Consider the following 23,880-nt stretch of genomic DNA (forward strand, 5'->3'; position numbering starts at 1 on the left):
AGTGGCAGGGTCCCTCCCAGGGCTGGCATGTCTGAGAGTGCTGTCTGTCCCCCAGGATGAGCCAACCACAGGGATGGACCCCAAGGCACGGCGCTTCCTCTGGAACCTCATCCTGGATGTCATCAAAACGGGTCGCTCCGTGGTGCTCACGTCTCACAGGTCCAGGGGGTTCTGTGCCCATGGTGCCTGCAAGCACCTGGGGTGCTGTGTGGGAGGGAGGGGGCTCCCCAGTCGCCAGGGAATGGGATTTGGTAGGGGCACGAGGAGCAGGGGGAAGCCTGGGATGCCCTCTGTTGCCCTCTCTCATCGCTGGTGGTGGGGCCACAGCACTTGGGTGATGGTCTGGGGGGCCCAGCTCCCCAGCTGTCCCCACCATAGCCCTGGCACTGTCCTCCCATGCTCCCCGCTGAAGCCTCCCTTGTCATCCCAGCATGGAGGAGTGCGAGGCCCTCTGCACCCGCCTGGCCATCATGGTGAACGGGCGGCTCAAGTGTCTTGGCAGCATTCAGCATCTGAAGAACAGGTAAGAGCCTGGTGGGAGCCCAGCATGCCTGCATGGGGCCCAGCAGCCTGTGTGGGCTGTTGGGCAGGAAGGGGCTGGATCTCCATGGTTGGGTGACAGTGTGGCATCCGTGACGAGATATCAGCCCTTTGTGTGGGTGCTGCTTTAGAGGTGGGCAGGGAACGGGGTCACTGAAGTGCCCTGCCACTGGCCTGGTGTCCAGCAGTGGCTGCCTGAGAGCATCGTCCCCTTCCATAGGGTCACGGGGCTGCAGATCAGGGGACAGGTCCTCATGGGGTACCTTGTTCCTGTGCAGGTTTGGCGATGGCTACATGATCACAGTGCGCACCAAGTCCAGCCTCAACGTCAAGGAGGTGGTGAGGTTCTTCAACCGTAACTTCCCTGAGGCTGTCCTCAAGGTGAGCTGCCCATGGTGGCCATGCTGTCCCCTGCCAGCCCCCACGTTGGGGCACAAGGAGCCTTCATCCTCCATGGGGTGATGGGAGGGAGTCTGGGAGTGAGGGCTCAGTGCCCCTTCTGTGACCACCCCCCAGGAGCGTCATCACACCAAGGCCCAGTACCAGCTGAAGTCGGACCAGATCTCACTGGCACAGGTCTTCAGCAAGATGGAGCAGGTGGTGGATGTACTGGGCATTGAAGACTACTCTGTCAGCCAAACCACACTGGACAATGTGAGACTGGGGACAGCACGGGCAGCTGGATGCTTGTCCCCAGGGAGGGTGGCCAGGCAGGATCTGCCTTTGGGGCAGGGGTTGGAGCTAGATGGGGAACACGGTGACAGGCACCGCACGGCAGGATGCACCGGGTCTTGACCTGGCAGCATGGGGTGGAGGATACCCAAGACTCCTGCCCCTTCTTCCTCAGGTGTTTGTGAATTTTGCCAAGAAGCAAAGTGACAACCTGGAGCAGCAGGAGACCAGCCCCAGCTGCGTCCTGCAGTCGCCCCTGGAGCGTGTGCTGAGCCTGCTGCGCCCCCGCACTGCCCCCACTGAGCTGCGGGCCCTCGTGGTGGAGGAGCAGGAGGACCTGGAGACCGATGATGAAGGCCTCATCAGCTTTGAGGAGGAGAGGGTGAGAGGTTGTCCCCAGATCTGGCTGTTGCACCTGTGTCCCTGCCACGGGCCCTGGGACTGGATGCTGTGACACCACAGAGGTGACACAATGGAGCCAGGGCAGGGCCCGGGAGGGGTGGGGGCTCTCTCGGAGAGGTGTCTGCTCTGCCACCTGTGCCAGACTCTGGCCCCAGATGCCCTGGGTGTGCTGGCAAAGTGGGCAGCCCCTCAGCCCTGCCTGTCTCCCTGCTCAGGCTCAGCTCTCCTTCAACACGGACACGCTGTGCTGAGACCCCGGGGACAGCCACGTTCCCGGCTTGAAGCCACCAAACCCTTTTGGCCTCTCCCCTCCCTTTGCCCCGTGGAGCGGAGTTGCCGCAGCCGGAGCCACGTGCCAGGGAGGACACAGTGGGTACAGCAATGCCTGGATGGACCTCGCAAGCCACCGCTGGGGTGGCTTTTGTCCCCTTCAGCTCTGGAGCAGAGTCATTGCGTGGTGCCGGGGGCATGGTCCTCAACGTGCCGTGGACGGAGACTGAAGGAAAGGACACGGCTTGGTGCCAGCAGCGCCAGCCCCACTCACTTTGGGGCCGAGACACAGGGGCCTGTGAGCGGTGCCTTTGGCTGGACACCTGTGTTGCACTCACTCTGGGGACCCTTGGCTGTGGGTACCCCCCAGGCTGGGCCCCGTGGAGCGAGAAGAAGGATGGCTGCTTCCACATCACCCCTGCCTGGTGCTGCCCTGGGCACTGCAGGGGCGCAGGTGCTCTGGTGCTTCACCCGTGACCGATTTCTGTCACCACTGGGATGTCACTGGGGGTCTTGGCCCTACTGGTACATCCTGCCCACCCTGGGGTCGGTTTGCCCTGGCCCTGCCTGGCCTTGGGCACTGGCTTTGTCCCCCAGGCAGCAGTGCCACTGCAGAGGCACGTGGGCGGGGCAGAGGGGTATTTCACAGGGTATTTCACATGCTGGCACCAGCTGTTTCTCCCCTCTGCCCCTAACCATGTCCCTCACCCTCGAGACTCTCACCCTGCCCTCCTCCCTGCCCTCACCACTTGCTTCCCCCATCCAGGGCATTGCTGCAGCTCTGCCACCTTTTTGCTGTGTCCCCTTCCACGTCGCTGTTGGCCTGACACTTGTTCCTCAGTGTCAAGCCCTGTACAGGAACCACCTGCACTAGGTTCTTACGCTTGGGTCACTGGTGGTACTAGGAGAGGGCTTGCTGCACCCCAGGATGGCTTTGGAAGCTGGTAGTGGGGTGGCCTTAAGGTACGAGGTTGGGACAGTCAGGGTGGGTGCCGGCACAGCCTGGCAGTGGTGCCCGGGGTGGTGGGGAAGCAAGGATGGACTGCAGGCGTGGGACTGGCCGTGTCACTGGCCAGCAGTGGGCACCCCCTCAGCCAGCAGTGCCCCTCCTTTTTGCAGAGGGTCCTGCTGCCTTGTCAGCCACAGGGACCATGGCTGGTGCCTGCAGCTCTCAACAATCTGCAGCTGTGCCCAGAGGGTAAGGTGGCAGCAGGGCCTGTGACGCTGGCCCCGACCCCCCACTGCTGGGTGCCACAGTCTTTGCAACACCCCAGGGTGGCCGTGCACCTTTCTGGGGAGCACCCGTGGCCCATCTGCCCTGTGTGCTCTGCTTCCCTCTCAGCCTCTGTGGCACAGGCTTGGCTGGAGGCCCTGAGCAGCACCAGGCACCTCAGCTGGCTGCCATGGGAGGTGGGGGGAGGGTGGCTCTGGCCCCGCTTGGGGACCCTAGCAGGGCCTGCCCTCGGTTGTCTCCGTGCACCCCGGTCCCATCAGCCCCATATACCACCTGCTATAGATTGTGATACAATATACAGTATTTTCAATAGGGGGAAAACTGGGGGAAGAAGCTCTATTTTCAGATTTTTCAGACCGTATTTTTTTTAATGACGTGGGAAACTGGCTGGATCTGGGATGGGGTGGATGGCACGGGGGGGCAGCCCCCATCAGCGTGCCCCTGCTCCTTTGCTGGCCACACTCTGCCTTCCCCAGTGGATGCTGGGAGACAAGCCAGCTCAAAGTTTGCCCTTTGCCACCAGGGAGAGGGGATAGTGTCATCTTTGATCCCCAGCTGTCAGCTTGGGCAGCCCAGGGTGGGCAGTGCTGCTGTGCTCTGGGCTGTATCCTCACGAGCCCCACACCTGCCACACTGCATTGTCACTGCATTGTGGGCTCCAGCGGGGCACTGGCACCCCAGTCCCAGAGTGTCTCCCCTGTCCCCAGTCTTCCCCCTGCCACCATGCCGTCATCCCCATGGCTTCTAAGGGTCAGTGGAGGTGCCCGTACAGCCTGGGTGGCCACGGTGGCCTCCCTGCCCTGGGTTTAGGGCTTCGTGGGCACAGTCCCTGCTGGAGTCACTCCAAGGGTGGGAGCGGGTAGGTAGTGCCCCGGGGCATTGCCCCAGGGCAGGGGTGGCTGCTGCCTTAACACTGTTCACTTGGTTGAGTTTGGCCCCCCGCTTCCGGCCTTGCCTCCCTCTGCACGTCCTTGGCCACCAGCGCGGGCACAGCGCCAGTGCCATGCTCAGCCCTGAGCATGGGGCCCCTGGGGCTGGGGACGTCTTGGAGCTGCCTGTATATTGCTACCAAACAAAACAAAGATGAAATGTGAAAATAATGATCGTTTTAAATAAAAATTAATAACTGGATCCTTTGAAGCTGTGTCGTTGGCCGGGGAGGGGAGTGGCAGTGCCCAGCGTGGAGGGTGCAAGATCCTGCTAGGGGCAAGGAGTGCTGGGCACAACACGGGGCTGTGCCCGGTGCTTCACATCATTCAGGCAGCGTGGGGTGGCTGGGGGTACAGGCAGGAGCGGTAGCAATGCCACCAGCTGCCCTTACTGGCCTGGGGTTGGCAGCAGCCACGGTGGCGGGGCCCCATGGCAGGGCGTCCTCTCTGTGCTGTGGGGCCAAGTGTGGGTGGGAGCGGGTGCACCCCGAGGAGGAATGTGGGCTGGGAGGGGCCGTGGTTTCAGCTGGGGCACTCAGGGTGCAGCCAGCAGTGCACCAGCAGCCGCCACGCAGCATGGCCGAGAAACCCCAAATCCAGCTCTTCATCAAGGTGAGGGGGATCCCGAGGTCAGTGCCCCAGGCCAGTGGGTAGCCACCAACCCTGGCAGTGCTGCAGTGGGGTGGGTGGCTGGGCTGCCCCTGCCCAGTGCAGGGCCCGGATGCGGGGCACCGGGCAGGCAGAGGGGCAGGTAGCGCGTCAGGCACCAGGTAGGCAATGGGGCTGGCAACAGGCAGCGGGCGGCTCGGGCTCTTCTCCAGGGCACACTGCTTGCTGCTTCCTGCCCTGCAGGCACAGGGGCTGTGGAGACTCAACCTGGGCAGGTTGGACCAGGTTCCCCCCTCTGCCCCCCCCTTCCCCCTTCCGCCAAAGCAGGGCCCAGCAGCCCAGCACCACAGCATCTGCCTGCACCTGCCGGGCCCTTCCCAGGCACCGCCTGGCCGGGGCAGTCTGGCCGGCTGTGCAGGGCAGCACAGGGCTCACCCGGGATTGTGGCTGGCATTGACAAGGCCACCAGTATCACTGTCACCTTCCTCCGGCACAGTCTCTGCTGCTGGACTATCCCCTGCCACAGCCGCCCCTGCTGCCACTGCTGCTCTGAAGCCCTTGTCCCCTTGGCACTGTGAGGCTGGTGCAGCCTTCGGGTCCTTGTCCCCAGAGGGTGCCAAGGCCAGCACCTGCTGTGCCACGGGGCTGTCCTGGGGTGTGGCACTGAGGCCCTGGGAGCAGGCAGGGGCCAGGGGCTGGTGCCCTGCCTGGCATAGCAGGTGCCATGGACTGCAGCACAGCTTGCCAGGCTGTGCCCTACCATCTTCACCCTGTGCCCTCTGGGGCTGCCCCCGCTGGAGCCACGCCAGGGTGAAAGCGCAGCTGAGCTCTCCCTCTGTGCCCACAGGCAAGCGAGGATGGGGAGAGCGTGGGGTACTGCCCCTTCTGCCAGCGGCTCTTCATGGTGCTGCTGCTCAAAGGAGTGCCCTTCACCCTCACCACTGTGGACGTGAAGAGGTGAGTGGTGGCCCCCTCCCAAGGAGTGCCAGCCCTGGCTCCAGGACCACGTGCAGGGTGGGGGGTGGTAGGTTCCCAACGGTTTGGGGAAGGACGTGAAGGGCGGGCACTACGGGATGCGTGGAGCTTTTTGTACCTCCCCAGGTGACCCCTGGTGTTTAGGGGAGGCTGGCGGGTATTTCCTTGGGCACACACTGAGGCAGGAGGGGCCCGAGGGCACCACCTTGTGCACCGGCCTCCCAGAACTCCCTTTGCTTGCGACACACGTGCACATCTGAACACACACATACACACAAGGTGCTCTGCAGAACCCTGGACGTGCCAGGCATCAGCGGTGTCCCCATCTCCCACAGGGCGCTGGACGTGCTGAAGGACTTCGCACCGGGTGCCCAGCTGCCAGTCCTGCTCTACAACGGCGAGCCCAAGACCGACACCGTCGCCATTGAGGAGTTCCTGGAGGATCAGCTGGGCCCCCCCATGTCAGTGGCTGGTGCTGCCTTGAGAGGGGGAAGGGGGCCCCCGAAGAAGGGCAGGACAAGCTGAGGGAAGAGGGAAGATGAGCCTGTCAGCCTCTGCCACCTGGCTCAGCTGTGCCCATGTCTCCGCAGGTGCCCCAGTCTGGTCCCGCAGTACCCAGAGTCAAGCCTGGCTGGGAACGACATTTTCCACAAGTTCTCCGCCTTCATCAAGAACCCGGTGCCTGCCCAGGACGACGGTGAGGAGCGGGTGGGGGAGCACCCCGTGCAACCTCTCAGGTGCCACGCCCCAAAGCCGAGCTTGGTCATACTGAGCTTTCCCAGCCCCCCCACCCAGACCACGGCTGGGTCTGTCCAGGCACTGCCCTCCCTGTGTGGGTCAGTGTGGCTGTGCCAGGTCTCTGTGGGAGGGCAGAGGCAGGTGCCAGCCTGAGCCAGGTGGGAAGAGGCTGACAAGTGCTGCCTGGACACAGGGCTGGGCTGGGAGGAGGCCACAGCAGAGCAGGGTCCCCATGCCCGCAGCAGGGCTGGACTGTGATCTGGCCACCCTCCCTGCAGTGCTGCAGCGGAGCCTGCTGCGGGCCTTGCTGAAGCTGGATGAGTACCTGAGCTCCCCTCTGGAACACGAGCTGGCCCGCGACCCCCACCTCCGGGCCTCGCAGCGCCGCTTCCTCGACGGAGACCACCTCACATTGGCCGACTGCAACCTGCTGCCCAAGCTAAACATTGTTCAGGTAAGCCAAGGGCATCCCAGTACCATGCCCTTCTCCTTTCCCTGGCATCCCCATGCCACTGGCTCCATGCTCTCACTTTCCTCTTGGTGCCTACAGCAAGCCCCTGCTCCTTTCCCAGCTGCTCTGTCAGCTCTGTGTGTCCCCGAGCATCCCTCTCCCCAGGAGGCCTGCCCAGCACAATGCCCTCCCCACAGATCCCACTCCCCTCTGCATCCCCTCCCGAGTGCCAGCCCTCGACTGTGCAGCACCAGGGATGTCCCCTGGCTCCCTGCCACCCTTCCCAACTGGTGCCTGCCCTCCTTGGCACAGTGTCAGGCAAGGCTTTCCCCGTTTGTGCCCGCAGGTCGTGTGCCAGCACTACCGCCGCTTTGGGATCCCCAAGGACCTGCGGGGCGTGTGGCGGTACCTCAGCAGTGCCAGTGAAACCAAGGAGTTCAAATACACCTGCCCCAAGAGCCAGGAGATTATACAAGCCTATCGTTCCGTGGTCCGGGCACCGCAGTGAGCTGGGCACGTGCCCCGGTGGGTGCAGGGCCAAGGCTGGAGTCAGGCAGGAGGTCAGCACCCACCCTGACCCTGCCTGCAGGCGCTCAGGAGAGCCAAGTACAACATGTGCCCGTCATACCCAAATTCCCTCCACTGGCACCCAGGTGCTGGCAGCAATCTGCAGTGCACTCAGCCCCTCTTGTGCCACCCACCCTTCCTCACAACCAGGACCCCGTGGCCCCTCGAGCATCAGGGTGAGGGCAAGGGGGCACAGCCACCAGTGCCATCAGTGCCAAAGCTGTGCCCAGCTGAGGGCAGGGGCAGAGCTGGGGACAACAAGCTGCCCTGCAGCCACTTTGCCTAGGCACACTGTGCCAACCTGCCTGGGCCACAGGGTGCCCTCACACCTGCACTGGGTGAGAAGACCTGGCACAGCCATAGAGAGACCTAGGAACGGAGCTGGAGGGGGATGGCACAGACAATGGGCAGTGGTCATTTCCCCCCAGAACTTGCTGTTAGGAAGCTCTCAGCAGACTTGGGGGTTGTGAAGCAGAGAAAGCCCAAGCTAAGCTTCAGAGTTCCTGGAAATCAATAAAGGCTTTGCAAGCAAGACCAGTGTGAGTCTGGACTGACCATCCCAGCAGCTCCTCCCTCACAAGTACTGACCTCCTCATCCTCTCCCAGTGCCCAGCAAGGCAGAGCCCACCCTCCCAGCTCTCCAGACGGGTTGGCCAGGCTCTAACCACACACCCATCAGCCCACTTTCAAAAAGCTGCCAGGGAAGGGAACTTCTCTGAGGCCCGGACCTCCGGGTTCAGCTGAAACAGGCCCGAGGCTTCCTGCGAAAGGGAGAGGCAGAATGGACAGACACACCCAGAGACCTGCTGGCTAAAAACACCTTTACTGGCAAGAAGCAAAGCACAGGTGATCGTTCCATCCAAACTCCACCAGTTCATGGTAAGTGAGGTCAGGAGGTGGTCCCTGCCAGCAGGGAAGAGCTGCAGGGGGAAAAACCCACCATGCTGGTGTCCCCTCTGCTCCATCTTCCCCCCCAAAGGCCCTGCCACCACCCCAGCTGAGGGGTGGCTGCCAGGTGCTGCTGGCTCTGTTGTCTCCCTGGGTGCGAGGAGCTCAGCAGGCTGGAACACAGGGACACCCCCTCATTCAGACACAGGGGTCCATAGGGGTCCCCAGAGCTGTCATCAGGGCACAGGCCAGCACCCATCAGGAGTCCTCGAAGTTCACTCCAGATGGCGCCTTCTTGCTGGAAGGATGTGGAAGACGCATCAGAGCCCCGAGCCCCATGCCCTGATGCCACACAGCTTCAGAGCAGAGCTCACAGGGTGCCCAGGGAGCAGTGCCCAGCCCCAGCACTGACCTCTTGAAACCAGGGTTAATGAGAGACTCCCCCGGGACCTTCCTCTTGGCTGGCAAAGCTGAGCCAGAAGCCTTACTCTTCCTGGGGCTGGGATCTGCCTCGGTCAGGAACAAGCAGGACACAGATCACAGGTGAGCCAAGAGCTCTGGCAGCCCTGCCAGTCCCTCCAGGGCCAGAGGGAGCCTGCGGGAGCCCAGCCTGGCAGGACCAGCAGCCACAGAGCACAAGGAAGAGCCAAACTTGGCCTCCTCTCCCAAAAGGAGCCATGGACCTGCCACAGCCTCCAGTCCAGAAGCACAGCAAAGCCTGCCCTCCTGAGGCTGGCAATGCCCAGCCTTTGACCTGAGCATCCCAAACACCCCGAGAGCCACCACATTGAGCCCTGCCCCTGCTCTGCCCGGAACAGCACCAGGACAATGGGTGGCTGCCAGCAGCCACAGCCGAGGGCACTCCGAGTGTCCTGGAGAGCACATGGATACAGGACCAGCAGCCTCCAGGGAGGAGAAGACACAAGACTGCAGGACCAGGGCAGGTGCCCCTGGCAGCGCCTACCTGGCAGGAAGAGCTGCTGGCTCCGGGCAGCGTTCTTCTCGGGGCTGCAGGAAGATGCCAACGTCTCCACTGCTACTGAGACAGGAGCCAGAGCCAAAGCTTGTGACAACACCCCCCAATACCGCACGCAGCACGTCAAGCCTCCCCAGCAAGCTCCCTCCATAGCCAATCTGAGCCCCATTCTCCTCTCAGCACTTCCATCCAGATGGCTGCTGCTCCAAAATCTTCCCAGACCCCTCAAACAAAGATGTCTGTAAGGTGACTCCCACATTCAGGATGCTGGTGTGGTGCTGGCCATGAGGAGAGGGCTGAGTTTCCACACAGAGACACACCACTGTGCCCTCTGGGCCCAGGCAGGGTCTCTTTTGCCCGCGGGGGTCTGGTGCAGACCCCGGCCGGCTTTGAGAACGGGCCAGCCGGAACAGGGAAGCGATGGCAGCTCCGCTGCTGTCCCACTGGGACCGGTGAGAAGAACCCACCCGGGCTGATGCCCGGGAGGCACAGCACTCGCCCGCTGCCGCTCAACTGGGCCACCTAGGGCACTTTAGGTGGGGGTGACGATCCCATGAAGGTGGCAGGAGCTGCCAGCCCTCTCCCCTTCTAAACCCACCACGGACCTTCCAGGCGCCTCTCCAGGCTCTCGATGCAGCCGGCCATGCCGAAGACCAGCGCCCGCAGCTGGTTGCGCGCCTCGGCGGCGGGCAGCTGGGCAAGGGCCAGGGCCGGGCACCGCGGCTCCTCCGGCAGCCGCAGCGTGGCCGAACCCGGGCCCAGGCTCAGCGCGGCGGCCCCGTGACCCAGGGCGGCCCTGCGGGGAGCGGCGGTGAGGGGAGCGGGGCAGAGAGGGAGCCCCGGGCGAGCTGGGGCCTGCCGTGGGGGCAGCCCGGGCTGAGAAGGTGCCCGGAGCGAGGCAGGTCCCAGGGCGGCGGCACCCACCTGAGCATCGCGCCGTGCTCCTCCGGCGGGCACCGCTGCACAGGGAGAGGAGGAGGAGAGCGCGTCCAACACGGCCTAGCCTGGGCTCAGGTCCATCCCTGCCCCGCCGGCACCCCGCGTCTCAGCTCCGAGCTCCCCCGCCGCCCCCTGGCCCCCCGCTACATACGCAGCCGAGCGCCGGGCCGTCGCCGAGCTCCCCGGCCCAGACCTCCATCGCGTCGGTCACACTGAGGGAGGAAGCAGCTCAGGCCAGGGCTGCTCGACCCCCGCCCGGCCCCGTGCCCGCCCCCCGCCCGCTCCTGCTCCCACCCCGCTCTCACTAGACGGCGCCGTCAGGCCCGCAGTAGCAGAGAAATCGGCCCGGCGCGGCTCGCAGCAGGTGAAACGGCCCGACCGGTTCCGCCATGGCCGCGGCGGAAGGGGCGGGGGAAAGGGGCGGGCGGGGGAAAGGGGCGGGTGGTGGAAAAGGGCGGGTCCTGGCCAGGGCCGGGCCCGGCAGCTCCGCCATGGTCAACCTGGGCGTGCGGCGGGTGGAGGATGATGTGGCCGCCAAGCACCCGGTGCGCCCCGCGGGGGACGGGCTGGGGGGCCGGGGGGTGCCGGGGAGGCCGGGGCTGAGGGGGCCGGGCAGGCCTCCGGCCCCCGCACTGACGCGTCCCCGCAGGCGCTGCAGCAGTACGCGGCCTGCCAGTCTCACGCCTTCATGAAGGGCATCGGCACCTTCCTGGCAGGTACGGGCCGGTCCAGCCACCTGGGCATCGCCCGGGCTGTCCTTGGCCGCTCCCCGGGGGCAGCGGGGACGTCCCGGCCGTGTCCGGTGACCTCGGCCCCGGTCTCGGCAGGCAGCGGGGCCGCCTTCGCAGTGCAGAAGCTGGCGCGGCAGAAGCTGCCGTACAGCCATCAGTGGAGCCTGCTGCTGGCCGCGGGTAAGTGCCCAGCCCGGGCGGTGCAGAGGGGTGTTTGCCGGTGGCGTGTCCCTTTCTCCAGCCACCTTCCTGTGCCCCGGCCCCGAGGGCTCAGGAGGGGTGGCGGCAGCAGGTGCTGTCCCCACCAGGATGCTGCTGGCAATCTCAGGCGCACCTCGGCTTCCCCAGCTGCAGGGTCCCTCGGAAGCTACGTGGTAACCAGAGCTGAGACGCAGAAATGCTCCAACTTCTGGATTTACCTGGAGACAGGCAAGTCCCCACAGGAGCTCAGCGTGACTGGTGGGGTGTCTCAGCCCGCAGGTACAGTCATATCTTCGTACTGCTTTCCCTGAGCTTGTCGTGCCTGGTTCTTCCCTGCTGCAATACTTACTTTGCTGTTCCTGTCTTATAATTAAGCTGGTGAGTGTCATTGCCAAAATCTCAATATAAGTCCCATAGTGGCACCCTGCAGCCAAGGGATGGGAGCAGGAGCACCCATGGTGGGTGGAGCTCCTTACCTGGTTTTGTGCCTCCCCCGTCCATCTGTGCACCTGGCACAGTGGATTCCTGAGCAGGGCTGGTGAGGTGGGCTGGGTGCGCTTGCTGCTGCCTCCTGCCTTGCCTGCTTTGGGTATTCGCCAGAGCCAGCACAAAAGGCTCATTTGCTGGAAAGAGGAAGGAGAAGCTAAGGGAAGGAGAGAGCGACTGAGATGTGGAGTGGTTTGCTGCTCTGTAGGGTGGGCAGAACTGGAGGGGCATCAAGACAGGCGCTGCTGGACAATTCTCATGGCTGCTCGCTGCTCTCTCCCACACGTACCTTGAGCTTCCAAAGCTGAGCCAACTTGAAGAGGCTTTACATGCCTCTGTGGTTCTTTGCCCATTCTTGGAAAACTCCCCAGGGTAGTTGGAGGTCCAGGGAACTTGTACTTTCTGTTGCAGAAAACCTCCCCAGTGCAGAGGACGGGGACGGCGCCGCAACATCGGTGAGGAAGAACAGGTACGGTGACGTGGTGGAGTAGCCAGCAGAGCATAGCAGGCTGTGCCCGTGTCCCACTTCACCTCCTCCTGCCTGCCCCACATGACGCTGCCCATGCTGCCTGTGAGGCTGGTGGGCTTGGTGACACTGCTGGGAAGCTCAGAGGACTCGATCCTGCAGTGAGAGCATGGTGGAGGCACCTCGGGGGTTGCTGCCGCCTGCTCCATGGCCTCTGCACATTGCACTGGGGGTACAATAAAGGTTGAGAGCTGCAGGCACTTGTTGTGGATGAGGTGAAGGAGAGAGCAGGTGGCGAATGTCAACCTGAGGCAACTTCTGCAGTGAATGTTGGAGCAGAGAGCTCTGGTCCCTCTGTGGTGATGGCACTCACACTCAGTCAGCAACTAGATTGCTCTGAGATGGCTGCAGGCACAGAGGGGTCTGGGCTATGTTGTGAGGGCAGAGCTGTTGCTGTGTCCCCTATGTTTCCTGAGCCCAGCCAGTCCCCATGTCCCTTGCATCAGCAAGGGACAGCTTCTTGCAGCAGCAAGGCTTTTCATACTTACCTGAACAGGCCTGAGCTGAGCCCCACAGCTGGGTGGCCTCTGGGGTGTCCTCTTTCCCTGCAACAGGGGTGACCATGTGCCCAGGGCCCCTCTCTGCAGTGCTCATCTGTCACTGGCTAGTCCCAGATTGTTTGTCCAGATCCATAACTACTTGGCAAGGGAATGGTACTGTCTCAAATCCTATGCACGCAGCGGGGCATGTGGGGTTTTTCCTAATGTCAGACTCCAAGTCTTGACTAGGTAAATTGTCTGCTCTTGGTGGCTGTCCAGCTCTGACTCAGCTGCAGCTGAATTTCTTAGAAGAGGAAACCCAGCCTGAATTCTGGGAGCTGCCTGGGTTCTTAGAGCAGCGTTTCAGCCTCAGGAACCAGAAGTGCCTTCTCCTTCGTGTGAGCTACGTAGACAGGCCCTGAGCCTCACCACAGGAGGGAGTCCCTGTGCTGAGGAGATGAGGAGCTTGGGGAGGAAAGTGGGTTTGGGGGTTCACAGCATCATCTGAACTGGAATCAGGTTTGCCCTTTGCAGAGAGATGGGGAGCAGCCAGTGGAAGAGCTGAAAGCAAAGTGCTGCAGGGAACAGCTGTGTTAAGTCAAGCATGGCATTTCAGGAGTTCAGCTGGAGCAGGGAAGGGTGTTGGGAAGTGAGCAAACCCACGGAGCAGAGTTTGTGCTGCCAGCAGGAGCAAAGAGGGCAGTGAGAAACTGCAGCTCCCTACAGCCACTCTTCTCCAGTGTTTGTGGAATGTGCAGGGCAGGGGGAGGCTTCCCGATGGATTGGAGAGCTGGGACCAGCCCCATGCAGCTGCCGAGCACCACAGTGTGTGTCCTGGTGTCTCTGAGTTGCCAGTGAGTGCAGCAGCAAATGTGAGCTGCTTTGCTGCCATCCTTGAGCACCAGCGCTGGGCCCTGGCAGTGGAGGCTGCTGGCAGGTTGTTTTGCGTGGGGGCTGTGGCAGTGAGGGACAGCTTGAGCTGCCTGCCCCTGGCTTTGGGGTGACTGCACCTCCAGCACTGGGAAAACAAACATGAGCTTGGTGACTGTGGCTGGCTGGGGCACCCCCACCTCCAGGTGGGCCTGGGTCTGGAGTGAGGTTTCCAGGCCACCTTGGTCTATTTGAGGTGGTCTCCAGGCTGGTAGAGCGCACAGAGCCATGATGGTGTCTTACCACTGGACAGGCTGCAAGGGCTGAGAGCTTTGGGCAGAGCCTGACCTGGGGATGTGGCTGAGGGGCTCTGCCCCCATGGGCCAGCCAGGCTGAAGTGCCTGTTGCTGATCACAAGCCACTGAGCCATAGCAGTGGTTACAAAGTTTTATTTCAGATTATTAAAAAAACTCAAACAAACAAAACCAGACCTTCTTCATGTTTGCACATCCTTGTTTTTACTCAATTGGAAATGAAGGTGCATCCTCCAGCTGCCTGGTGTGGGGTGATGCCGGGCTCAAAGTGGAGCAAAGCCCTGCCGTGCGGGAGCCCATCCCCTCTGTGCCAGCATGGCCATGCACCACAGAGCCGCAGGAATCAGGGCATGCAGGAGTCTCTGGCTGTGGCAAAGGCAAGTCTGGTGTAGGAACCATGGGGATAGGGAAGGCACAATATCTGGTTGTTGAAGTGGGACCTGGAAGCTGCCATCTTCCCACATCTGCTTGTTGCTAAGTCCTTACCCAAAGCTATTGCCAAGGCCAAGACCTTGCCTTCAGGAAGGTCATTGGGGTTTGTGCATCAGCCAGAAAGACAACATGGGCTACCGGTGATGCCCAGAGCTCCCCAGGAGGCAGGGCTGATGCTCCAGGGACAGGCTAGCGAGGTTGGCTATAAGGACTAGTGTAAGTAATATTCCCCACTCATCCACATGAAAATGAATCCTATTGTTGCCTGGGCTCATTGTCCCAGTCTAGCTCAACTCTGGTGGCAAAAAGATGTCCTAGCTCTGAATGTCCCATTCCCGAGCCTGCTCCAGGGTCCATCCCGGAGTAGTTCTGGGAAATACTTAAGCCCTTCTCCCACAGGGCCAGTGATCCTCTTCTGTCCCTCCTCTCCTGCAGCTTGAGGGCAAGGGGAGGGCAAAAGGAGACAGCTTTCCTTCTGGGACAGTGTCAGGCCTTGGAGGAGGACATTGAGCACTTGCCACATCCCAAGCATTCAGACCATGGAGCCTCCAGCAGGTAGGATGGTGCTGGTCCTGCAGACACGGCCCACCCTGTCCCCACCATCAGATTATGCTGGACTTGCTGTGCCGGAGCAGGCAGATGGCAGTCACCAGGGATGTCAGGGTAGTGACCACGAAGAGCAGGATGAGGATGACCCAGTAGTTGTACAACATGCTTTTGTGGGAGGAGGGCTTCTCTGCCGGGATCATGTTGGTGAGGTTCAGCATGTAGCCCAGGGCCCAGCCAATGGAGGTGTCTCCTGCCTGTGGAAACAGCATGGCATGGTCACCATCCAGCCAGCCCAGCTGCATGGGCCTCAGGAGACCTTAGAATCATAGAATCATGGAATCATTCAAGTTGGAAAAGACGTCTAAGATCATGGAGTCCAAGCACTAACACCAGCACTGACAATGCCACCTCTAAACCAAGTGCCACATCCGCACGTGTTTTAAATCCCTCCAGGGATGGTAACTACCACTTCCGTGGGCAGCCTGTTCCAATGCCTGACCACATTTTCCATGAAGGAATTTTTCCTAAAATCTAACTGAAACCTCCCCTGGCACAACTTGAGGCCATTTCCTCATCCTGTCACTTGTTACCTGCGAGAAGAGACCAACCGCCACCTGGTTATAACCTCCTGTCAGGGTGTTGTAGAGAGTGAGAAGGTCCCCCTTGAGCTTTCTTTCCTCCAGGCTGAGCCCCACCAGCTCCCTCAGCCGCTTCTCCCAAGACTTGTGCTTCAGACCTTTCAGGGACCACCTCAGTGTCAGCCCAAGGGAGAAGAGTGTGGGAGAGCCCACAGCCCCCCGAGCCCCTGCTTGCTCACAGGTTCAGCCAGCCCAGGGACAGAGCAGTGACCATCCTGAGCTGAACTGGGCTTATCCCTGGGGAGTAAGACCTTGTACGCTCAGGCCAGTCCTGATCTCCTTGCACATCCCATGGCATGTGCTGACAAAAGTGGGATCCTGCCCTGAGGTAACTTCTCAAAAAGCTTCAGCAAAGCATTGTTTGCGATGGCTGGTGTCTTGAGGGCCAAGGAAGGGCTGAAGGACCTGACCCCATGACTACCCCACAGCCAGCTCAGCTCATTTTTTTCCATCCCCCAGGAGATCCCTACAAAAACTGAGAGTTCCATCCTGCCCCTGTTCACTGAGATCTTCCTTGATTCTGCTTGGCTCTTTTTCCATGTGGGATCATCTCTCCTGCAGGGTTCTTTGGCCTAACTCCAAAGAGATCCCATGGGATGGGGATGTATTTTGGTGCTACCCACCTTCTTCTGGAAGGCAATGTTGGGGAAGGAGTGATTGTTGAAGCTGTAGCCTTTGGTGGTGAGCAAATACACAAATGTGCTGACAGCGCAGTAATCTGGCAGCCTCTTCTCCAGCTTGGGGGCTTTCTGGAGCAGCTGGGTGGGATGCACAGAGGGAAAGAGAAGAGGGGTCAAGCCAGCAATGGCCAGACTTGTGTCTGTGGCCTGAAGCTCATGGTGGTTGTATCTGTGAGGCCAAGGCTGCCCATACACACCTGAGCCCCCTCCCAAACACATGTAGGAGCCATCAATTGCCTTCCCCCTACTCAATTGGTGCCAGGAAACCCAGTGTCCTCCAAGGGCTTCTCTCAAAGCCTGGGTGATGCCCCACGTGAAGCAGCCCCCTCCTTCCCGCCATGCCCAGGGAGCCCACCTCGCTCCAGCTGGTGGCACAGATGGTCTCTGCGGCATCCTTCAGGTCACTGGGCAGGTGCACAGGTCTCCCCATCACAGTCCGGATGAAGTCCACAGTGTAAAAGAAGGCAGAGAAGGCCTGATGGAGGGAAAGGAGCACCTGTGGGACAGGCTGGGAGCAAACTTTCTCACCATGAGCAGATACTCTGGCCAGCGTGGTGGGCACCAACAACCACCCTTGCAGAGCTGGGGGTCTGGCTTTGCTGCCACATGATGCTGGGGAGCTGGGGACAACCTGCCCAGCCAGCAGCTGGGTCACCACCCTGCTCCTTGCCAGGACTTACAATGAAGTTTCCTGAAACCTTCGGCTGGAAAACGCCATCAAAGGAGCAGTGGGAGAAGGAGCAGTTGGTGAAGTCAAAGAGCTTGCTGACATGCAGAGCGCAGAGGTTGCCGTTCCCGGTGCCGACCAAGGTAACGGTGGTGTTGAGAGCAAGGCTTGGCCTCTCCTTCTCTGTGCAGGGGCTATCATAGATGCTGCTCAGCAACAGGCTCTTGTTGTAGCCCATGGGCCAGCAGGGATGGGAGACAGTTTCTTGGTAGCTCTCAGTCTGTCAGAGGAGGGACACACAGGATGCATGAGCTGTGCCATAGCCACAGCTCCCCCAGAGCTTGAGCAGCAAGACACAGAGCAGTTGCCAAAAATGTCTCAAAATGGCTTGGGTTGTCTTGGCTCTAGCCAAGGGCTGCATCACCTAATGGAGATGGTGAGAGAAAGCCCTGGGAACACAGGAGAGGGTTGGGGGCAAAACCGGAGTTGGCTGGTAAAGGTGTACAGCTGGCTCAGGGCTGGGGGACAGCGTAAACACTGGGATGAGGGGGCAACTGTGGGGTCGTGATAGCCAGCATCCACATCAAGCACACACTGTACCTGGAGGAGCTTGGAGAGCAGCCTCTTGAGGACCTGGTCCCTCCCATAGCAGAGGAAGCTGTGCGTGTACACTTTGTATGCCTGGCCATACAGCTTCAGCACCACCTCATTTCTGGGGTTTTCAATCGTGTCCCTGGTTTCAAAGGTGATCTGTGTGGAAGCGCCTCCAAAGTCCATGGCCCCCAGGGTCTTCTTCTGAGGCTGGATCCATTCCCCGAGCCATCCACGCTGAGCCAAGAAGGACAAAAGCAGGCATAGGCATATGATGAGCTGCCCAGCCACCACAGCCATCCCACTGGATGTCACTGTCCCCTGCCCACCTTGATGAAGTTCTCCAGAAGGTAGTTTGCGGTCACCCAGCCAAAGACCCCTTCCTCTTCCCCTGATAGGATCTTTGCTCCCCGGAAATCAAAGGGGTGCGTCTTCAGCGTGGCTGCCACAGCTCTGAGGACAGCGTCCGATGCCTGCGGGTCCGCAATGCTGTGGGCCAAGCAAGAGGGCAGAGTGACGGGGCTGTGCCACAGTGCGGCAGAACCCTCCCTGTCCCAACAGCCTTTGGGGGCCAGCACTGCCACAGCAGGGCCCAGGAGAGAGGTGAGCCCTTGCCTGGGTACCTATAGGCATGTCCCAAAAAACTGCCAGCTAATTCCCTTTGTCTCTGCCAGAGGAGGCAGGTAGCAAGAATAAAGTGTGCTCCCTCCTGCTGGGACAATGGGATCCATCCTGCCTGGGCTGGGTGAGGGGAGCACAACTCCTCCCCGTGTGCTTTTTGACGGGTGATTATTCTCACTGTGTACCATCAAGCTGGCAGTGGTGCAAGGGATTTTTGTACTAGCAAGCCAAAAAGTCTGGGTGGGTTATCCTGATGCTGGTGCCCCACCAGCCCCTTTCCCCTAGCACTGTGCTGGCTGTACCCTGCAGAGCATATCCTCCTCTGAAAGGCAGGACCGCTTCTGCAGGGCACACCACACTGGGCAGCTGGCTGGTGAAGAGCTTTGCCCAGCAAAGGGGCGACACTTCAGCCATCCTTCACCACCTCCACCCCTGCTGTGCGTGGCAAGCTGGCATGTCAGGGTGGCACCGCAGAGTGGCACGACAGGGCCCCCCTGAGCACTCACTTGAGCAGGCGCATGCCAGCTGTGGCACCCAGATAAAGCGGGGTGCTCACGTGCTTCTCCTTGGGCACATCTCTTCGGGCCTGGTTAAGGCAGTGCTCCAGGCTTGTCCCTGCTGCCGGAGGGTTCGAGCTGTAGCTGGAGATGCCAGGACCTGTGAAGAGGAAACAGCATTGCTCCCTGCTGGTGAGGGGATGATGCTCAGTGGGAAGATGCCTGGTGAGCAGCTTTGCCCCTTCCAGGCTGTCCAAAAGGCAGATTTCTGTGGGCATGGAGCCATCCAGGGTCCAGCCACATCTCCCTGCCCACACTGCATCCCCTGCTGGCTGACAGTCTGGGAAAGGTTGATAAATGGAGAGTGAAAAACCAACCCTGGCTCCTCACTGGGCTAGGCAGGGAGCTGGATTGTTCCCTGGTGGTTCAGTACCTGCCAGGAAAAGACAAACCACAAGCATGCACAGCTGCAAGCCTTGGGGGGAGTTGGGAGACATTTTGGCAATAAAGCTGAACCCTTTAGAACACGTCACTACCCGGGTGAATACCGAGGGAGGCAGCTGGGCTTGGCAGGGGCACTCACACCATGCTGCCCTGCCACAGGAATGCAACAAACACCACCACCAGCCCCTGGCCCCGGGCCAGGGCCAGCCCTTACCCTCCACATCGCACATGCTGTGCTCGCTGACCACCCCGGTGTCATTCTCCTTGTCTGAAGGCCACTTGTAGATGAACATGGCGGTGTGGGAGGACCCAGCGTCCAGCACGATGCCGTACTGCAGGGGGAAGGCAGTGGGTCAGGCCTGGAGGCCGAAGGCCCCCTGGCTGCTCCAGCCCTTCCCAAGGGAAGGCACTGGGGCTGAGTGCACAACCATTCCTACCCTTTCAGTGCCCAGCAGCTCTGGAGCATCATCCGGCAGAGGCAGGTTCTGCTCAGCCCAGCCTGGCACAGCCCTGCCCAAACAGGGCACTGCCTGGGATGTGACTGGGAGTAGGATACTGGCCATCCTGGGATGCTGTTTGGAACAGTACAGGGACTCTGGCTTTTTGGGTAAGGAGGCCCCTTTGAGTGCAGCCCAGAGGGCTCTTCCCCCACTGCAGGCTACCATCACTCCTGGCTGCCTGCATCTGTGCTGAGCCATGGCACCAGGTCCCTGGTGGTGGGGGGGGACACCTGAAATGGCTCCTTGGGATGCTCTTGGCCAAAGAAGGGCAGCCAGGCCCCTCATCCCTCCTGCCCTTGTATGGCTCGGCCATTCTCTGGCTATAAATAACTCTACTCCTCCTGCCAAACAAGGTTACCCAGCTCCCAGGGAGGGGACACCATACATGCTGCCTGCAGCACCCCCGGGCAGGCCCCTCTACCTGAGCCCCCACTGCCCCGCTTGCCCAGGGCAAGCCCCATGCAGAGGTGACGTGTTGGGGTGACAGTGGCACTGCTGGGGCAGGATGCAGAACTGGCTGCCCCATGTAGACACATCCTAGTGCCCTTTGCTGCCAACACCTGTGGGTCAGGGTGGGAGTCTCTCGTCTTGGACCCCCAGCCCATTGCCACCAGGTGTGGAGTGGTGGGTGAGGGGCATCCCGCGGGTCCCTCGGCCTTGGCAGTGGCGGCGGCAGCGCTTAGCCCAGCTGAGGTGATGTGCTGCAACACGATGGCACTGCCACTGCAGAGAGTGCCTGGCCAACTGCTGCCACAGCTCACCCCACGGCCACCCTGGCATGAGAGAAGCCACAGCCTCATGCCAGCCCCTCCTGGGGGCACAGAGTTTGGCACCTCAGCCTGTCCCTGTGGAGAAGCCGTCCTCGCCTGGCAGCAGTTAGCAGGGGTGGGAACCGTGTGCACATGGTGCGCGAAGGCACCAAGGCAGACTTGGGCAGCCTAGTTTGTTCCCAGTGATGAAGGAATGTCATTTCCTCCAGTCCTGAGGGTACCCCATGCCTCCAGCATTCACACAGAAATCATGAATGGGGTCACCTACAGTGCTGTGCAACAGTGCCAGCCCCTGGCCCCAGATCCTGTCCCTGTCCTAGCCTCTGTCCTTGCCCAGACCCTGGGCTTGGGTATCAGAACCACTGCATTCCCCAGAGCAGAGTGTTGTAGCCCATGGGCCAGCAGGGATGGGAGACAGGGTCTGAGTCACAGCTGAGCCATGAGCATGGGCAGGTGGACTGCAGGGGCCCTACAGGTGGGAAGCCCCAGGGAGGAGGATAAAAGCCCACCCCGTTAGTGTTTGCAGTGTAAGTGCTGCCCTCAGCTCTGCCAGCTGAGCTGCCCTGCGCCTGCTAACAAGCACACTGCAAATGAGGGCTGGGGAGACACAAGGATGCCCTGGCACACTCCCATGCCAGCACCTGGCTCCCATCACCCTTCTCATCTGCCTCTGCATATTTGCCTGCTGGCGCCCAGGGCTTGGCAGGGTCTCATGCATGTGGGACAGGCCCCAACACCAGCATCTCCTGGTGGCACAGGGATTTTTCTAACAGAACCCCCTGACCAGACCCTGGTGAGGCTGCAGGGCAGAGAGACACAGATGGGTCCCCATTGTGGCCCTACACTGGGACAGTTTTCCAATGCCAGCCCTGTCTCTGCTGCCTCCTGGGTCACCCATGGTCCCAAGGGCTCTTCCCCAATGCAACATCACTCAGCCCAGCCCCAGTCAGGGCTGCTCAGTCCTAAAGCCCCTGCAGAGGGGACACAGAGGACAGTGATGTTCCCAAAGGTCATGGGTAGGGCTTGGGGCTCCTGATCAGTGTATGGCTCTGCCCAGGGGAAGAGGCAGATGGGGACACTGAGAATGCCCCATGTGCTGTTGCCTGTGCCCCATGGCCATGCCCAGGACTCCAGTCCCCATCCCACAGGCTTTCCGGGCTGCTCCATGTTGCATGAGGGGCTCATCCCTGCCCCTCAACATTCTACCTCCCGCAAGGGTGGTGAGGTCATGCGGCATGCAGGTTTGCAGTGAGTCGCGACAGGTTTCCTTCCTGCTGCAGTAGCCACAGCAGCCACAGGATGCAGAAATTGCCAGAGATGCATTTGCCAAAAGAAGAAAGAGAAGAGCTGTCAAGAGCAGGCAGCAGCTCAGGGCAGTCAGGCCGTGAGCTCCACTGCAGACCCACGAGGGAAGGATCAGTCCCTCAGCAGCAAGATAACTAATCCAGGGTGGTTTTAGGGCTATCTTCCAAGCAAAGGAGCTGGAAAGGGAAGATGTGGAGCTGTAGCTCAGCAGTGAACATCACTATCCAGCAGCTAATGTGGACTGAGTCAGCAAGGAAGATGTGCCCAGGATCTTCCATAGCAGGACCGACCTCTAAGCCATGCAGGCATGTTTTGGGCTGAGTTCAAATAACACAAAGTTCTGCATTCTCAAAACAGCACTGAGCTTTGTGCAAAAGCAACTCCTCAGCACCTTCCCGGTGCCAGCCCCATGGGAACAGGCACTGCTGGACACTGGTGCACATGCCAGAATGGACCTTGCAGCACTTGACATGTCCAGGAACCCTGCGTCCCTGGGCAGGCCTTATGCAGAGCAGGGCCAGGACCCAGGCAAGTGTTCAGGGATGCTTGGCCCTAAACTGCAGCACTGCCTGCAGACTAAAAGGTGCTACCACTCAGAGAGTGAAAAAGCACCAAAAAAAGCACAAGAAAAAAGTTTCTGGGAATTCATTTGGTTTAAAACCAAAATTCTGTCTTGGAACCAGGAAGAAGAAAGGCTTTCCAGGCTGAACCAAGTGCTACATATGGGGATCTTGGTACCAGTCTAATTCCTCTGCATTCCAAGAGATAAAATCCACTTTGAAAAACTGCCCAAGATGCCCTAGCATGTGGCAATGGGTGGCAAAGAAAGGTGTCACAGAGAAGGAGTTAATAATTGGTAGTTATACTAAGAGCAGCAAGGGTCATCTTGGCTAAGGCAGCTCGTCTTCTCATTCTAATCTTCATTACATCTGACAAACCCAGAGAGAAGGCAGCAGCACATCTGGCATGCAGGCTGGCTCAGAAAGTTTCCAAGCAAATTGCTTGGGATGAGAAAAAGGGGGTTTTAGATGAACTATTTCTCAGGACAAGAGCCTGGGACTATTTTAAAACAAAATACTTGGACTACGAAAGAAGTAGTTGGCCAACAAGAAATTGTTTGGGAACTTCTTTCATCATCTGAATTTACAATGAAAAAGGGAAAAGAACCTGCAGCTTGTATTGAAAGCATTTGTCACCCAGCAGCGCTTGGGCAATGCAGTGGGGCCCGGGGAGATGCTGGGGTGCGCAGGGGAGCCCTGGTCCAGGCAGAGCCGCAGCAGCAGATGCTGACTCGGCTGTTCTGGCCCGGGGGGCCGCTATCTTTCAGTGTGTCCAACAGATTCCTCTCCCCTCCCAAAGCGCAGCTCCTAAGGCACAAGGGTTGGGCAGCCGGGGCTCCTGCAGCCGGGGGTCCCGCAGGGGAGGTGTCACACAACGTGTCTCGCTACTGGGGCGGCCCCGTCCCTGCGCAGCCGGCGGGGGCTGCTCCCTGCGACCCTCCCCGCAGATGAGGGACCCCTCAGCCCCGGCCCCTCCCGTGACGCTGGGAGGCTCCTGTTGCCGGAGCTTCTCCCGCACCGGTAATCCGCACACCGGGAATGTCATACACTGGGGTGCCCACGGCGGCTCCCCCAGCAGCCGAGGACCTCCCGGTGTCCGCCGCCACTCCGCGCCCGGTGCCCCCGCACCGCCCCGCTCACCTTGAAGCCCGGCGGGCCCCGCGTGTCCCCGGAGCCGAGGAGGAGAAGGAGGATGCCCAGTAGGCAGCCGAGGGCCAGGAGCAGGAGCAGGGCGGCCAGGCGGCGGGCCATGGCGGGGCCGGGCAGGTGAGCGGCTTGGCGGCGGCTGCGGCGGCTCCTGCCGCTCCTCCTCCCCCGCCTCTCCGGCTGAGTCACCGCCGCCCCGGCCCACCCGGGCGGGACACCGGCTCCGTGGCACTGCGCGGAGCGGCCCCGGGCTGCGAGTCCTGCGGACCCGGACTCAGATCTTCCTGCCCCCTCCGCCCCGGGACCAGCCCATCTACCTCCCCCTGGCACGATCCTTGTGATCCCCTTGTGGCTGGGGATCAGCCCCAGCCCGGCCCCTCGGGCACCGCCCCGGCCGCAGAATCAGCTTTGTCCCTCGAGCATCACCATTACCGGGAGGGCTCAGACCAGTCCTGTCCCTCCTCCCTGGGCACAGCCTACGTCCCTGGGATCAGCCCCATCTACCCCTCCGGGCATGGTCCTTGACCCCAGGTTCAACCCCATCCTGCCTCCGCCCTGGGGCTCAGCCCTTAGATGGGTTCAGTGGGACGTGGGAACACCCTGACATACAGAAAAGCTCCAAGAACCTCTCACCTACAATGATTAATAACTATGGCTGTGTTACTGTTTTTAATCATCACAAG

At 60.9% G+C, this 23,880-nt stretch overlaps 5 protein-coding genes across 22 annotated transcripts in view; 3 read left to right on the forward strand and 2 right to left on the reverse strand.

The window, feature by feature from the left end:
* The window catches only part of ABCA2 (ATP binding cassette subfamily A member 2), a 34,068-nt gene extending 29,819 nt beyond the window's left edge, over positions 1-4,249 (forward strand). For all 6 annotated transcript variants that reach the window (XM_048325542.1, XM_048325544.1, XM_048325545.1 and 3 more), the window contains 6 exons: positions 56-159; positions 431-523; positions 819-921; positions 1,057-1,194; positions 1,388-1,594; positions 1,830-4,249. In XM_048325542.1, the coding sequence (XP_048181499.1) occupies positions 56-159; positions 431-523; positions 819-921; positions 1,057-1,194; positions 1,388-1,594; positions 1,830-1,865 (681 nt within the window). In that variant the 3' untranslated portion in view covers positions 1,866-4,249. The remainder of the gene's footprint in view (positions 1-55; positions 160-430; positions 524-818; positions 922-1,056; positions 1,195-1,387; positions 1,595-1,829) is intronic.
* Positions 4,250-4,560: 311 nt separating this feature from the next.
* Positions 4,561-7,921, forward strand: CLIC3 (chloride intracellular channel 3). The gene is made up of 6 exons (XM_048325557.1): positions 4,561-4,659; positions 5,504-5,613; positions 5,967-6,092; positions 6,222-6,328; positions 6,648-6,823; positions 7,167-7,921. The coding sequence occupies exons 1-6, from the start codon at positions 4,624-4,626 to the stop codon at positions 7,326-7,328; spliced, it is 717 nt and encodes a 238-aa protein (XP_048181514.1). The 5' UTR covers positions 4,561-4,623; the 3' UTR covers positions 7,329-7,921.
* Positions 7,922-8,194: 273 nt separating this feature from the next.
* Positions 8,195-10,618, reverse strand: PAXX (PAXX non-homologous end joining factor). 8 transcript variants are annotated; one of them, XM_048325556.1, is made up of 7 exons: positions 10,496-10,614; positions 10,342-10,402; positions 10,176-10,210; positions 9,857-10,047; positions 9,240-9,311; positions 8,688-8,781; positions 8,195-8,573 (listed from the first exon to the last, which is right to left on the reverse strand). In XM_048325556.1, exons 1-7 carry the CDS (start codon positions 10,579-10,581, stop codon positions 8,534-8,536), a joined length of 579 nt encoding a protein of 192 aa, XP_048181513.1. In that variant the 5' UTR covers positions 10,582-10,614; the 3' UTR covers positions 8,195-8,533. The 8 variants fall into 8 exon arrangements, 7 of the variants coding, with proteins under 7 accessions (XP_048181513.1, XP_048181512.1, XP_048181508.1 ...); XM_048325555.1 differs by having other exon boundaries at positions 9,240-9,314; XR_007207820.1 differs by lacking the exon at positions 10,342-10,402 and having other exon boundaries at positions 9,857-10,210; positions 10,496-10,618.
* TMEM141 (transmembrane protein 141) lies at positions 10,611-12,330 on the forward strand. Of its 6 annotated transcripts, XM_048325562.1 has the most exons (5): positions 10,625-10,735; positions 10,840-10,906; positions 11,018-11,101; positions 11,270-11,401; positions 12,020-12,330. In XM_048325562.1, exons 1-5 carry the CDS (start codon positions 10,682-10,684, stop codon positions 12,097-12,099), a joined length of 417 nt encoding a protein of 138 aa, XP_048181519.1. In that variant the 5' UTR covers positions 10,625-10,681; the 3' UTR covers positions 12,100-12,330. The 6 variants fall into 6 exon arrangements, with proteins under 6 accessions (XP_048181520.1, XP_048181517.1, XP_048181518.1 ...); XM_048325560.1 differs by having other exon boundaries at positions 10,614-10,735; positions 10,840-11,101; positions 11,270-11,350; XM_048325561.1 differs by having other exon boundaries at positions 10,614-10,735; positions 10,840-11,101; positions 11,980-12,067.
* Positions 12,331-13,916: 1,586 nt separating this feature from the next.
* On the reverse strand, positions 13,917-23,606 carry ENTPD2 (ectonucleoside triphosphate diphosphohydrolase 2). Its single transcript, XM_048325548.1, has 9 exons — positions 23,192-23,606; positions 19,131-19,248; positions 18,482-18,632; positions 17,684-17,843; positions 17,364-17,591; positions 16,777-17,043; positions 16,452-16,571; positions 16,040-16,174; positions 13,917-15,032 (listed from the first exon to the last, which is right to left on the reverse strand). The coding sequence occupies exons 1-9, from the start codon at positions 23,300-23,302 to the stop codon at positions 14,832-14,834; spliced, it is 1,491 nt and encodes a 496-aa protein (XP_048181505.1). The 5' UTR covers positions 23,303-23,606; the 3' UTR covers positions 13,917-14,831.
* Between the last annotated feature and the right edge of the window lie 274 nt (positions 23,607-23,880).

Source organism: Corvus hawaiiensis, chromosome 21, assembly GCF_020740725.1.
Source record: "Corvus hawaiiensis isolate bCorHaw1 chromosome 21, bCorHaw1.pri.cur, whole genome shotgun sequence".
In the NCBI taxonomy this organism is placed as follows: domain Eukaryota; kingdom Metazoa; phylum Chordata; class Aves; order Passeriformes; family Corvidae; genus Corvus; species Corvus hawaiiensis.

Excerpts from the sequence above, each read along its gene's own strand:
- CLIC3 (XM_048325557.1), top strand. The coding sequence starts at position 4,624 with ATGGCCGAGAAACCCCAAATCCAGCTCTTCATCAAG. Across the intron at positions 6,093-6,221 it reads GATCAGCTGGGCCCCCCCAT|GTGCCCCAGTCTGGTCCCGC; the intron begins GTCAGTGGCTGG and ends ATGTCTCCGCAG. Across the intron at positions 6,824-7,166 it reads CCAAGCTAAACATTGTTCAG|GTCGTGTGCCAGCACTACCG; the intron begins GTAAGCCAAGGG and ends TTGTGCCCGCAG.
- PAXX (XM_048325550.1), bottom strand. The coding sequence starts at position 10,581 with ATGGCGGAACCGGTCGGGCCGTTTCACCTGCTGCGAGCCGCGCCGGGC. Across the intron at positions 10,211-10,341 it reads ACGGCCCGGCGCTCGGCTGC|CGGTGCCCGCCGGAGGAGCA; the intron begins GTATGTAGCGGG and ends CTCCCTGTGCAG. Across the intron at positions 9,315-9,856 it reads CCTGGAGAGGCGCCTGGAAG|TAGCAGTGGAGACGTTGGCA; the intron begins GTCCGTGGTGGG and ends CTCCTGTCTCAG.
- TMEM141 (XM_048325559.1), top strand. The coding sequence starts at position 10,682 with ATGGTCAACCTGGGCGTGCGGCGGGTGGAGGATGATGTGGCCGCCAAG. Across the intron at positions 11,102-11,269 it reads GAGCCTGCTGCTGGCCGCGG|CTGCAGGGTCCCTCGGAAGC; the intron begins GTAAGTGCCCAG and ends CGGCTTCCCCAG. Across the intron at positions 11,402-12,019 it reads TGGGGTGTCTCAGCCCGCAG|AAAACCTCCCCAGTGCAGAG; the intron begins GTACAGTCATAT and ends TTTCTGTTGCAG.
- ENTPD2 (XM_048325548.1), bottom strand. The coding sequence starts at position 23,302 with ATGGCCCGCCGCCTGGCCGCCCTGCTCCTGCTCCTGGCCCTCGGCTGC. Across the intron at positions 19,249-23,191 it reads GGGGCCCGCCGGGCTTCAAG|TACGGCATCGTGCTGGACGC; the intron begins GTGAGCGGGGCG and ends TTCCCCCTGCAG. Across the intron at positions 17,044-17,363 it reads TGCTCTCCAAGCTCCTCCAG|ACTGAGAGCTACCAAGAAAC; the intron begins GTACAGTGTGTG and ends CTCCTCTGACAG.